This window comes from Rhincodon typus, chromosome 3 (assembly GCF_021869965.1).
Source record: "Rhincodon typus isolate 14 chromosome 3, sRhiTyp1.1, whole genome shotgun sequence".
NCBI lineage: Eukaryota > Metazoa > Chordata > Chondrichthyes > Orectolobiformes > Rhincodontidae > Rhincodon > Rhincodon typus.
In genome coordinates this window covers 82,926,860-82,940,546 of record NC_063334.1, presented here as the reverse complement: position 1 = coordinate 82,940,546, position 13,687 = coordinate 82,926,860, and the positions used below count along the sequence as shown (strand labels likewise).

Sequence of the window (13,687 nt, the reverse complement as noted above, 5' to 3'; positions counted from 1 at the left end):
AGACTCATTACAAATGCCTTGTATAGCTTTGTCATCAAGATCTGAGTTTCTAAACTGTTCCTTTTTCATTTTTCTGGTGGTTTGAACCTCTACAACGCTTTGGAACCAGTCCCTGTACCTAGTTCCTTAGAAACCATTAGTCAGATACTCTATTCCCCAATCAAGAACCTTCCATGCAGCACTGTAACTAGATTTCCATGTGGGTATGATGGATATGTGAAACATTTAAACTGTGGCTTGGTGGAATATGAGGTTCAAATCAATCCTTCAAACTCAGTTATATTTGGAGTGAGTGGTAGGGTGAGACTGCTTTCTCCTTGCTGGGAATGATTTGAGGTATCAGGTTATGAGTCTCAGTATTGCTATGGATGAATGCAGTGACAGAATTAGGTCAAAACCCAATTCCACACAAAAGAAAAGTATCTACATTTTCGAACTGTATTTGCCCTTGTGGCAGTAGCATATCCTTGAGAAGATAGTGAAGGGCTGTCTCTTTTCATTGTAGTCAATGAAGGAGATGAGGGAGGGAATTCCAGAATTTTGACCCAAGGACAACAAAGAGACAGTTTCCATAGAAATGCAGAGGAGATTTACCAGGTTGTTGTTTGGGCTGGAGAGTTTCAGATATGAAGACAGACTGGACAGACTGGGGGGTGTTGGGTTGGATCTGTGGGAGGGCTGTTTGTTCCAGTCCTTGCAAGACTGCCTCAGCTATCAGTCCGGAGAGCCAAGCTCTGGATCAGGTACGTGGTCAACGCTTTTGTAATTATGAAAAGGACAGAAATTGAAAACACCTACCGGACTCATCAACACCATACTCAGAGATCAAATTTACAAGAGAGGAGGAAAACAACAACAACAAACTCCCATTCCTGAACGTGACGGTGGAAAGAAAAGAAAACGGTGACTTCACTACAAACATATACAGGAAATCCACACATACTGACCAGGTCTTCAACTATCACAGCAACCACACCAACTCACATAAGAGGAGATGCGTTAGGACCCTGTTCAAAAGGGCCACTACACACTGCAGCACACCTGATCTGCAGAAGGAAGAAGAAGTACACCTCTACAAGGTCTTTACACAAATGGATACCCCCGCAGCTTCATCTACAGATGCCTAGCCAACAGACAACACAACCAGGTCACACCAAAACCCGAAACAAGAACCACCATACCGTATATAAAAAACACCTCAGAACTGACAGCCAGACTACTCAGACGGCTAGGAATCATGACACACATAAACCGGCAGCCACACTAAGACAGCAACTGACCAAGGTTCAAAAACCAATAGTTACCGTGGACTTAACAAATGTGGTTTACAAGATACCAAGCAGAGACTGCACAAAACACTACATGGGACAAACAGGCAGGGACAAACTGTGTTGCAGACACCATCAGTTCTCAATGGCAATGGCATAGTGGTATTATCACTGGACTGTTAATGCAGAGACCCAGATAACATTCTGGAGACCCGGGTTCGAATCCCGCCAAGGCAGATGATGGAATTTGAATTCAATAAATATTTGGAATTAAGAATCTAATGGTGGCCATGAATCCATTGTTGAATGTCAAAAAAAACCCCACCTGGTTCACTAATGTCCTTAGGGAAAGAAACTGCCATCCTTACCTGGTCTGGCCTACATTGTGACTCCAGACCCACAGCCATGTCCTCATCCCGTTAATGAATAAAGAAACTAGCAACCCGCATCCACCAACACCAGCTAGCAACTAAACGACACGACCAGATGTCCTTGGTTTCAATACACATAGACAAGAAAAACCACACTTTCAACTGGGACAACACTACTATCATTGGACAAGCCAAACAGAGGACAGCCAGGGAATTCTTGGAGGCTTGACATTCATCCATGGACTCCATCAACAAATACATTGAATTAGATGCAATATAATTGACCATTACAATGCACAGCCAGAATCACTGCCTACCAAAAGCAGCAAAAACCAGACCACATAAATTTGAACCGGCACATGACAACATCGCTTCTCAAGAGGCTCCACAGCACTTGCTCCATCAAGCTTGGGCCCAAGCCTTTTAATACAATGACCGCTAACTGAACCAGCTACCTTTCATAAGAAACTGGAACAGAAGCTCTCTCCTTAATCTGCAAAGGTTCCCCAGTATAGGTTCACAGCTTAGCTGAAGTTTTGCACAAATTTAAGGGCTGAAGTCCAGAGCAAATTTAATTAAAAACTAGTTCTGTAATCACCAATACAGCGATAACACTACCGATCTCCATTAGAAGAGGACGGCCATTTAACCAGACATTTATCTTGACTGAGATAGTAGCAACTGCCAATGCTGGAGCATCTAAGATAACACGGTGTAAAGCTGGATGAACACAGCAGGCCAAGCAGCATCAGAGGAGCAGGAAAGCTGACATTTCAGGTCAAGACCCTTCTTCAGAAACGGCGGAGGGGAAGGGGATTCTGAAATAAATAGGGAGAGACGGGGAGGCGGATAGAAGATGGATAAAGGAGAAGATAGGTGGAGAGGAGACAGACAGGTCAAAGAGGCGGGGTTGGAGCCAGTAAAGGTGAATGTAGGTGGGGAGTTAGGGAGGGGATAGGTCGGTCCAGGGAGGACAGACAGGTCAAGGAGGCGGGATGAGGTTAGTGGGTAGGAGATGGGGGTGGGGCTTGAGGTGGGAGGAGGAACAGGTTAGGGAGGCGGGGACGAGCTGGACTGGTTTTGGGATGCGGTCGGGGGAGGAGAGATTTTGAAGCTTGTGAAGTCCACATTGATAACCTTGGGCTGCAGGGTTCCCAAGCGAAACATGTTATGCTGTTCCTGCAGCTTTCGGGTGGCATCATTTTGGCAATGCAGGAGGCCCAGGATGGACATGTCGTCCAAGGAGTGGGAGGGGGAGTTGAAATGGTTCGTGACTGGGAGGTGTAGTTGTTTGTTGCGGACTGAGCGTAGGTCAGCTTTTCTGCTCCTCTGATGCTGCTTCGCCTGCTGTGTTCATCCAGCTCTACACCGTGTTATCTCATTTATATTGACTGGTTCTGATTTGGATGTTACTTAGCAATTTTACTGTTCCAAACCAGATACAGGTGGAGTCTCCAGGGCATGATGAATCTTGGATACACTCCTCAATACCATCCTATGAGTTAACTTACTTCATTTAAGTCTAGGATGGCTCTGTTGCTTCCCCAATTCCGCATATCGACAATTACAAAGTCTTACTGGGCAGGATCCTGAAGAAAATTGTTACTGTTTAGCCTAGACTTGGCCTTTAAGGTTTTAGGGTTTTGCTGTGGGTCAACCTTGAGATACTCTCATCAGAATATTTCCTGAGTGAGGCTAATCTGTTGCCTGCACTCAAGTGGTGTTTCCTAAGCTCAGCTGGATTGGTGAAGGTGTCCACTTCCATCGGAATACCTTCCAACTCATGCGGTCCACTTGCTGCATTTTCCAATGATAAAACCAGTTGTCTTCACCTAGTCAAAAACCCTGATACAGATTCCCCTGGTTCTCAAATTGCATCTCAGAATCAAAGGAGGCTTGCAGTCATAATATTCCTTGATTATGTCAACCAATTCTTGAAAGGTTTTAGTATCTGGCACTTCAGGAAAACTCAAGTTCCTAACGGCAGAAAAAGCCATAGCACCACAGGCTGTCAGGAGAATTACTTGTTTAGTTTCCCTTCTGCTACCACAATTGTTGCTTGCCTGGAAAAAGATAACACATTCTTTCCACATTCTGGGCCCAATGCTTGACATCAGGGTCAAACAAGTCAAGCTTCCCAAATAGAGACATGATGTAAGAAAATGCTTACTCCCGAACTTCAAAATAACTGCTGCAAGCAAGTTTCTTCAGTACGTTCCTTACTCTCGTCACGACTGAAATAACTCTTCAGAGGCTGGCATCCCATCACTAATCACCCTTTGTTTACAAATGCATAGCCTTTCACAATAGCACTGCCTCCCACTGAGTCAAGCATTCAGGTTTTAATATCCCTGACATTCACCCCTTTTATACATCAGCCAGCTCTTCCCTGATTGGACCAGATAAACAATCCCAAATCAGGGAACTCATATTCTAAGATGTCCAGCTGGCTGACCTCATTACAATCACTACAGTAAATTAAGTAAAAAGATAAAGTCACTATAGAGCTGCTCTTTCATTACAGACACAGACAACTAGCGGTGGTTTAGGGTCATCATGCCTCAGGCGAGGGGAAAGGTTTATAAGGAGAGTCTGTCGTGATAACCTCAGCTAGTGGAGCAATTGATCCTATGCTGTTGTCAACACTCTGCACTGCAAAGCAGCTGTCCATCCAACCGAACTAACTGACCCCCCAACCCCAATGATAGCACTAGTATACAAATAAAGCATGCAGTCACATCAACATACTGTGTCCATTATTTTAACATTGGTGTTAACCCACTTCTTGCAAAAGGGTTAATCCCTCTGCCGACAGAGGACAAAATGCATTGAACATAAACAAATTAAACACCTGTGAGATAATGTTGATTTATGTTATTTTACAGCTTATACCTTTGTTGTACAATATCTAGATCACAACAGTTAGTATTTTCACTTCTTAGTCAAAGATGTCTGACACTGATTCCTACATACTGCCATCAATTAGAAACCATTGAACTAACAAGAACATTTACTCTTACACTATTAGATTACATGTAAAACCCTTTAAAATGTTAAACATTATTTAATAAGGTAAAATGGGGTTTTTAATGGCTTAATAACTTCATTAACACCATTGAGTATTTCTGGCCCTGAAAATAACTAATGCCATAATAATGGAATTACATTTTTCTCATCTAAGATTAAAAAGAAACCAATATTTCTATTTTGAAGCTTGTTTCTGTATTTCAGCTTCTACCTTAATCATATATGTATGTCCCAAGCTTCATATCATTTTCTTTTAAATGATCTCTAAAAGTGAAGGATAATCAGTGATTTTAACTTCCTAGCTTGTCCATGAGACTTCTTCTGCTTGATGACACCACTGCTGTTGGATGCCTGAGATCTACTTGACTTGGCACCAGATTCAAATTTAATATTGAGAAAGGTTAAATCCATGCCATAGAGGTCACCAGATCTTTGTGACCAGTTTTCTTTAAAGTTAATAGCTAGAGTGATTGTTCTGCTGCTAACTGCAGAATCCAAGATATTGACTTACACTAAGAAAAAATGTCAAAATACTAACTTCTCAAATATGGAGAATTGCAATTAGTAAAAGTACAGTCTTGTCTTTAGTACTGAATTATTTTATAATGTACTGAATGCATTTTATAAATACCAACTGGAATTTGATGCGAGTAGCAATGCTGCTGTACATAAAAGTATTAGATAATTTGCTAATATTAGGCAGCTTGCTGCTCTCTTACATTCTTTTAACCGAGGAACTCCAACAGTAGAAAGATCTAATAAAGCTTTCATACCATTGATGGTTTTCTCGGGAGCTTTGGTACAACTGATTAAACAGTTGTAGCCGAATTTGCCTTCCGAGAATGCAATAGTTGCTTTCTCAAAATTCACAAGGATTTAATTCTATGAACAACTGCTATGTAATGTCAAACTTGATTAGTATAGATCTCATTAGAAATCCTCTGTTTAATTCCAGTCCTTATTGGATATATTCCACAGTGGACATGATTGGCGAAAGAACATGTTTACGCTGTGATACTATAACTCATAGCTCTGATTAAAAATTCATATAAACCCCTGAAGAAATACATTAGATACTTTGGTGCACTACAGGTGTAATTAATAGAACTCTGGAATGCATCTGAGATGTCTCAACCAGTCTTTCAGTAAACTATAATAAAATTCCCTGATAATCTGACATATCTCTCTGGCTTGTTATATACTCCATGTTATATTCATGGTACAGGGTCATACCTGAACTTAGAGTCAAATCAATTTTTTAAAACCTAGGATCCCAATTACTTATGCTTTTTATGAAAACAGAAGTTCAAAGTAACTAATAGTGTAGTTTTCATATCATTGGACTAGAAATCCAGACACCCATGCCATGCAAATGAATGTTCTGGGGCCATGGGTTTGAATCCCATATGGCAGATGATGAAATTAGGATTCAGTAAAATTCCAGAGTTAAAAGCCAGCTCAATGATGTTCATGTAACTATTGTTGATGGCTGTTAAAATCCCATTTGGTTCACTCACGTATTCATTTTCCTTACCTGGACTACATATGACTTCAGATCCACAGCAATGGAGTTGACTCCTAACTGCTTTCTGAAATTATGAAAAGGATAAAAAATGCTGGCCTGACCTGTGACATCTGTATCCTATGATCGAATTTTCATAAATTCAGTGCTTTTGCACTCAAATTAAGAAACACACTTGATGGTTGGTAAATTGGAGTTACAATGTTGTTTCCTACATTGCTTTCGATCATTCTAAAATCAAGTTGTACCTCCTTAGAATTATAACCCATCACAGTATAATTGAGGAAAGAGCTGAATGCCAGAAACTATGTAACGAAAAGATTGCAGGAATGGTACAGAAAGATATCATGGTGCAAATGAAGACAAAAAAGGCCTTTCCTGCAAATGAAGTTTAGCTACTCTGAACTGGAGATGAGCAACGATGAGAAGCATCATCAGCAGTATGTACTTGGCCATGAGGGAGTTAAGGGAGCAAGGGGCTGGGAGACTATGTAGATGATATCCTCACAACAGGGTGTATCAATCAAGTTTCCTAGAAATGTCAGAGTATTTGTGCTGCATGAGGATGCTCATAGCTAGGCAAATTGCTTTCTGACATATGAGCATGTGGGCATGCCCTACCAATAGCGGCAAAAGTCACAGTTGGGTTGTTGCAAGGATCAAATGATGTCCTGGACAACATTTCTCCCATGGCTGCTCATCATTGCAAGATACAGTTCATGGTTGCGCTGTCAATGTCAGTTGCATCTTACATGGAGTTCCAGAAAGATACCACAATGAGGCACAGACAGTCTCCACATGCCTCCATTTAAGGATTCCATCAGGTGTAGACTATCAAGGCAACAAATGCAGGGGCAGTCTATGTCATAAGGCTTTGCAGAATGGAGAGGTGTTAGTCAGAAGGTCCAAGGGACAAATGCTGATGACAGTATCCTATGAGAGGTGGCTTCCTCAACATCATTTCTGACATCAGCAGCTCTATAATCACCATTTGAGCATCTGTGTGAATGACCAATTGGAATGCAACAGTTATTTATGCATCTTTGCCACTGCAGCTGCTGACCACTGAAAACAGTAGAATGTTTCACATATTCTGCATGCCACTCCTCCATACAGAGTAATGCCGCATTTGGCTTTTCACAAAGGTGCCACTCTGGCAATGAAATAGCTTGTGTCATCAAAGTCCTAATAGAAGACAGGGCACAGGTGACAGATGCCTCTAATCTGTGCCTATTATTTTGGACCACATCAAGGAACTTTGAAATGGGCACACATCTCCAGCTCTTGGCCTAGGATGAGTCACATGCATCACACCTCAATGGGCCATGGCTCTGTCTGTTCTTCATTCTTCACAGAGGATTGACCATAGCTACACTTGACTTCAACATCTCTTTCTGTTCACTTGTGGCTTGTAATTGACTCTGTCTCACTAGTTCTAAGATCAAAAGGGTATCCACTGATCGAAGTCTATCTGTACTGGTGGAAGTGTGGTTTGAGTGGTGTTACAATGCAGCCTCATTACTCAAGTCAATGAAGATATCTGTTGATCTGCAGCTACTCCCTCTCCACATCTGTCTCCACGTATGATATATGATTATGTTAAATCACCTCTGTCAGCAGTTGCTTCTGCAGGGCTCAATCAACTCATTAGAGCTAATGCTAAGGCCTGAAGGAAATCAAGGAGGAAGGAGTTCTATCCCTATCATCTGGAGATAATCAAATCTTTTCACCAAGTTTTGGACAGACTTTCATCTTGTCATCACCTACTAAATAAAAACCGAAAGAACTGCGGATGCTGTAAATCAGGAACAAAAACAAAGTTGCTGGAAAAGCTCAGCAGGTCTGAACATCAGAACTGTTCTGATGAAGGGTCACCGGACCCGAAACATTAACTCTGTTTTTTCCTTCACAGACGCTGCTGGACCTGTTGAGCTTTTCCAGCAACTTTGTTTTTGTTGTCATTACCTACTCACTGATATACTGCCACCCCAGGCTGCCTCCTGTCAGAATGGTCATATATGGCCAGCAACATTTCACAAAGTCCTTTCTCTTGCACTTGTGCACTCTTTCCTTTCCTGCAAGTTAGGTGAGAGTTAGGACCATGTTGCCCTTCTTCACTGCTTCAAGATACAGTGACATATTTATGTTCCTGTCTTCAGTGTTGTGATTCCCACTTTTGCTGTAGATCTGAGCTATGCTCCTGGGAATCTAAGTCTTGACTATTCTAGAGGACAATGCTCTCTAGGGCTGCTCAGCTCATGTGTGCTTATGACTGCAGACCTGTCTTACATTTCAGAGGTTTATACCATTAAGTTTTTTGCACCATTTCATTTATAAATTATTATAGTTTGTGACTGTAACTTTTAAGTGTAAAGTAGATGTAGGAGGTCACTTGACCTGTGCTGGAGTTTGCAAGACAGTAAGTCTAAGTAGTTCCACTGTGAGAGAAAAGACTCAAATTATTTTATTGGCAGAAAGATGAAAATTATTTACACTTGGAGGTAATGGCAGCAATTTCTATATCTACCATAAGTAAACCCTGAATTTCCCAGTTTTAAAATATGAAAGCATGGTTCGTTATTCTTTCAATTATTAATCAGATGTTTGAAGCTCTCAAAAGTTCTTGGTGAATTGAGAGACCACCTTCAAACACTTTCCTCTCCTTCTGCTCTACCACTGTCCTCATCCTTCTTCCATTTCCCATTAAACTGGCAACCACAATAATAGCTGTCACTTTGCTTTCGCATCACACCAGTCTTGCTACTCTATCATCTACTCCATGCCTCTGCCATCTCTAATTGGATGGTGTCCATGCATCCTGGCCACTAATTGGCCTGCTTGTTAAAAATTGTGATGGTCACCTGAGGAGACACAGGGTCAGGATGAAAGATCAGCCCATTGAGTCTGTCCCATCACTCTCAGTTTCGGAGATTGCACTGCCTCCAGAATTTGATCTCTAATGCTAATGAATATGATCTTGGTCCCAAATGCTTCTGTGCTCGAGGAATTTAACATGTTAGCTATCTTATGAATCAAAAGTGTTTGTAACACTATCACAGCTCCCATGGATATTTCTTATGCACAATCTTCAGTATGTTTCCTCTAACTCAATTTGGTAACGAAACAATATTCCATTTATCACCTTGAGATTATCTCTAGCCTTGTATGAAATAGAGTGTGCAAAATTAGTCAATCAAGGGGAGAATACTGTTACCAATTTTGTAGCAGGATTTGTGCTAATATGAGGAAAAGGAAAAAAATTAAACCCTAATAAATGTTGTGGAAGTTATTGAGTGTGGCAGAAAGGAGCAGGCACTAAATTATTTTTGACTTCCTCAGATACTCTTCAGAATGTACGATACAATGTATGAAAAAACCATGTAATATCAATTACCAAATATCAGCCACTGCAAACTGGCTGAATCAGAGACTGAAATACAAAAAGAAATCATTTCCAGGAAAGTGGAAAGACAGAAACCAAAGCATATTTTTATTATATGCTTAGACCAATAAAATAAAGAAAGTAAAACAAAATTAAAGGATTGGACATAATTAATTAGTAACTAAAATTCAGAGAAAGGAAAAAAGAGTATAAATGCATTTGCTTGCCAACATATTGCTGAATCATGTCTTTGTGATCAGATTTATGAAATAGCTTTGGTACACAAATCACACAGGCTGCTATTTCTTGGAGAAATGCCACATAAGGATGTATAATAAAACAACATACAAACTGAACATGACAGTCAGTTCTGAAAATAAGCAATTACCTGTTTGCTAGTAGTGCCCTGAAGGTCAATTGACTCAGTCCTAGATTACAATGCAGCACTTTTGACCAATCCCAGTTCCACTCAGTTATAGCTGACTGTTGATAAATGAAAATAAGATATTGTTAGTTATTAATCAGAACAAATATGATAAGTATATTGCAGCTCCAGCTGTGATGGACTAAGTAAAGAGAAGGAGGTCTTGAACAAAGGCTGAGACAGAAGACATCAATCATGTACACACAAAAGCTTTTTATTTTAATAAGATGACAATTAATTTGGGTATGTTCTCATTGGTTATTAAATAGCTAAATCAATTTTGCTGTTCTTTTAGGTCACAAGGCGATTTCCACCCCACTTTTGCAACCAGTCCCTGCATGTTTTTTTGGGAGATCCCTTATTTTGCGAGGAATTTTGTGGGTAAAATAAAAGCAACAAACAAAACGCCTTACAGTAAAGTTGGGTTCAACAGTAATGATTTTGAATAAATTAACTGATTGAGGAGTCCATAAGGGAACTATATTGAAAAAGAATGTGAGCTGAAAATTTTTGTGCTCCAGCACTGTAGCACATTGAACAGAGCATTCTGTGGGCTTATATGATTAATGATACCTAATAACGGAAAATTTCATGATGAAGAAAATCCTTCTCCTTAGCTACACATTCTCACAATTCACAGGTCTTGTTAGAGGCAGGCAGAGATTCAATCTGCACTCAACTCAATGTGAAGTTAAGAGAAAAGAAAAACTGCTGATGCTGGAGGTCTGAAGCAAAAACAGGAAGTGCTGGAGCAATTCAGTGGGACTGGCAGCATCTATGGAGAGAAAAACAGTTTTGGGTCAATGACCCTTTGTCAGAACTGAAAACATCTGGGAAAAAGGTGATATATATGTTGCTGACAGCAAGGAAAGGGTGGTGTTGGTGAAGGAGGAGTGAGACAGATAGATGGACATTGTGCCCAAATTGACAGCAAGAGCGAGTGTCAGCAAGCGAGTGTCAGAGACAGAGCGCATGTGCCTCAGGACCCAACTTGAAATTTAACAATTTCAGAGCATGAACTATCTCCTTCCATGTTCATTACCCACCCTCATGTGTTCTGTTTGGGTTGCTCCCAGAACAGTCCACTTTCAAACCACTTTCAACTATTGACAGATCCTGTTAGCACTATTCAGCATTAACATCACCTTCCAGATTATTCAGAGATAGTAAGAACTGCTGATGCTGGAGTCAGAGATAACACAGTGTGGAACTGGAGGAACACAGCAGGTCAGGCAGCATCAGAGGAGCAGGAAAGTTGACGTTTCAGGTCGGGACCCATCTTCAGATTACCTCCAGATTACTATCAGCTATCCCTTTGTTTGCTTCCCTTTGTTTTCGCTCTCTCTCTCTCTCTCGGCAGCATCTCCATCTACCCATCTTGCTTCTTTCCCTACATCCCCCCTCAACCTCAGCGCCATTATCAGCATAAATACCACCTTTTCCAAGCTGCTTTCAGTTCTGATGAAGGGTTACAGCCTCTGTTGAGACTCACGAAGTCCTTGCCTAATTTTAACCAAGTATGCCACACGTCAAAGTGATATGCAAGACATGAGCTTCTGCATTTTCACAACAATTTGTAAGTGACCGTGTTTCAATATATTAATATATATTGTTAGAGATTTCATTCAATATCACAGATACAAAGAACTAATTATTCATTTGAAATCCCAGGCTGATCTTTACTAATACTGTCAAACTGCTATTGTATTCTTCCTGCTCCATGGTTAATTTGGCTAATTCCTGGTGAGATCACTAAATGGAACAATGAGGCAGAAATTTTTGTCTATTGATGTCTCACTAAAACGGAACATTTCAGTCCTCTCAGTCAATGAGAGAATGACAATAGTGGCTGCCATAGGATAGTTCTAAGCTCAGGATAGTCATCCTTCTGGCTGAAAAGACATTGTATGTTGGCAAACATCTTCTGTTAATAATCAAGTAAAGGACGTAAATGGAAGGAAAAATACAGTAAACATCAACTTTAAAAGTGTTACTTTTAAATATTAAAAGTCAAACAATTTAATACAAATAAGCAGTAAATTAAGCTAAACAAATATAAGAAAAGGAAATTTTTAGAGCAAATTTAAATTGGTTTTGGTGCTGTGGTTTCAAATAACAGGCTACAAAGTTTGAATAATAGTAGGTATCACCATGGAGCAGCAAGAATACAAATTTGAATCCTATTCCATTCACTTCCTGTGTGGAAAAAAAAAACGCTGGGAGAAGCAAATGTGATCTTCTTAGAGTGGAATGAAATTGGGCATATGTTCTATTTAGTTAGCACTTTATGTCTTATTGAGTACTGTTATGTCTAACTGAGATAGTGCACTAGGATACAATTCCCAGAATTGTCTCAATCGGATTTTAAAAAGCAGAATTCCCTAACTTATCCATCCTTTAGCCCCAGGTTGACAGAAAGCATGGACCAGGTTTCTATACTTAACAAGAATTGCTATTTATGACATATAGATATATCCCAACTACAGATAAGCAATTATGAACTGATGACATACAACTAAACTAATTAAAATTAAAATTCTAATCTCCTTATCAACATCCCCATGCACGCACATGTGGTTAGACACAGCCAGGGAAAAAAACACATGGGTATAATGGGTGCAGGGAAAGACTGGCAAGACAGTTCATTGGTCCCTGCTCACAGAATTTGCTGAGATACTCTTTTTGGCTTGTCAGGAAATGCTACTCCTTGATTTTCCTTCTCCAGATACTTTCACTTGCTTGCAGATGGTACAGGATGGCTGGATAACACTTATAAAGTTTTTGGCTTACTGGTTGAGGGTCACAGATTAAAAACATAGTTCTTGTGAATACCTTATTGTTTCACCTCAAACATTCATACCTCTAAAGCTGTTCAGCTTCCTGGGAGCCAATCACTTAATTATTGGCAGATAAAAGGCTTGTGCCATTGACAACTGGTCATAAGTCCACAGACTACTCAGCTATTCATTGCCAGCCAAATCTCCATTTATACACACCCCTTGGCTCCAGCTCGTCTGCAAACCAGTCTTCCACCACTACTTGAACAAGCAGTTGTGTAAACACTACTTATAATGAGTGTCAGGTTACTTGCTTTTAAAAAATGCAGCAATTCTTAAACAATTGTGAGTTTTTAAAATGTTCTTTTCCCATTTCAGTCCATAGTCAAAAATAAATAGAATAGAAAAGGAAATTAACTTCATAAGACAATTGAAAGTGCAGCTTTCAGAGACCTGCAAGCAGATCCAGCACCAGACTTTGGGCAGACTTAATGAAAAAAGTTATGGCATGTAAAGCGTAAATATATATTATAACAGTTGTTAAAATAACTAACAAGAAACCAATAAAAACAATACCTTTCATTCTGCTGTCATTTTTATTGTGAAAGTTACCTGGTTAAAATTTCTGGTGCCGATATGGTTAAAAGCATGCAGAGGATTAAATATCAAAGGCTGCTTAAAATCCTGCATTCTAAGTTGCCAAGGTTTCTCCAGGGACCCCTTCTCATCTGAAGAGCGCCAAGAATAAATTTGCTCCTTTAACTGATTCTAAAGGCAAAAGGAAAATATTAACGTCAAACAAATAACTGGTGGAACAAACAAACCTATTTGTACTAGTGCTTATTTTCAAATAAATCAATTTGAAGTCTAATATTTTTCAAAGCTTTTTAAAAAAAAATCCAGTGAATGAAGTATC

At 40.0% G+C, this 13,687-nt stretch overlaps 1 protein-coding gene across 11 annotated transcripts in view; it reads right to left on the bottom strand.

Annotated features, from left to right (window-relative positions):
- kiaa0825 (KIAA0825 ortholog) overlaps window positions 1-13,687 on the bottom strand; it is a 357,628-nt gene that overhangs the window by 179,488 nt on the left and 164,453 nt on the right. For 10 of the 11 annotated variants that reach the window (XR_007261761.1, XM_048595041.1, XM_048595037.1 and 7 more), the window contains 2 exons: window positions 13,384-13,539; window positions 9,959-10,053 (listed from right to left, as the gene is read on the bottom strand). Coding sequence is in view for 10 of the 11 variants with exons in the window: in XM_048595041.1 (XP_048450998.1) it covers window positions 9,959-10,053; window positions 13,384-13,539 (251 nt within the window). In the remaining variant the exon portion in view is untranslated. Of the gene's footprint in view, window positions 1-9,958; window positions 10,054-13,383; window positions 13,540-13,687 lie in introns of those variants that run through there. The other variant, XM_048595048.1, reaches the window with a different exon arrangement.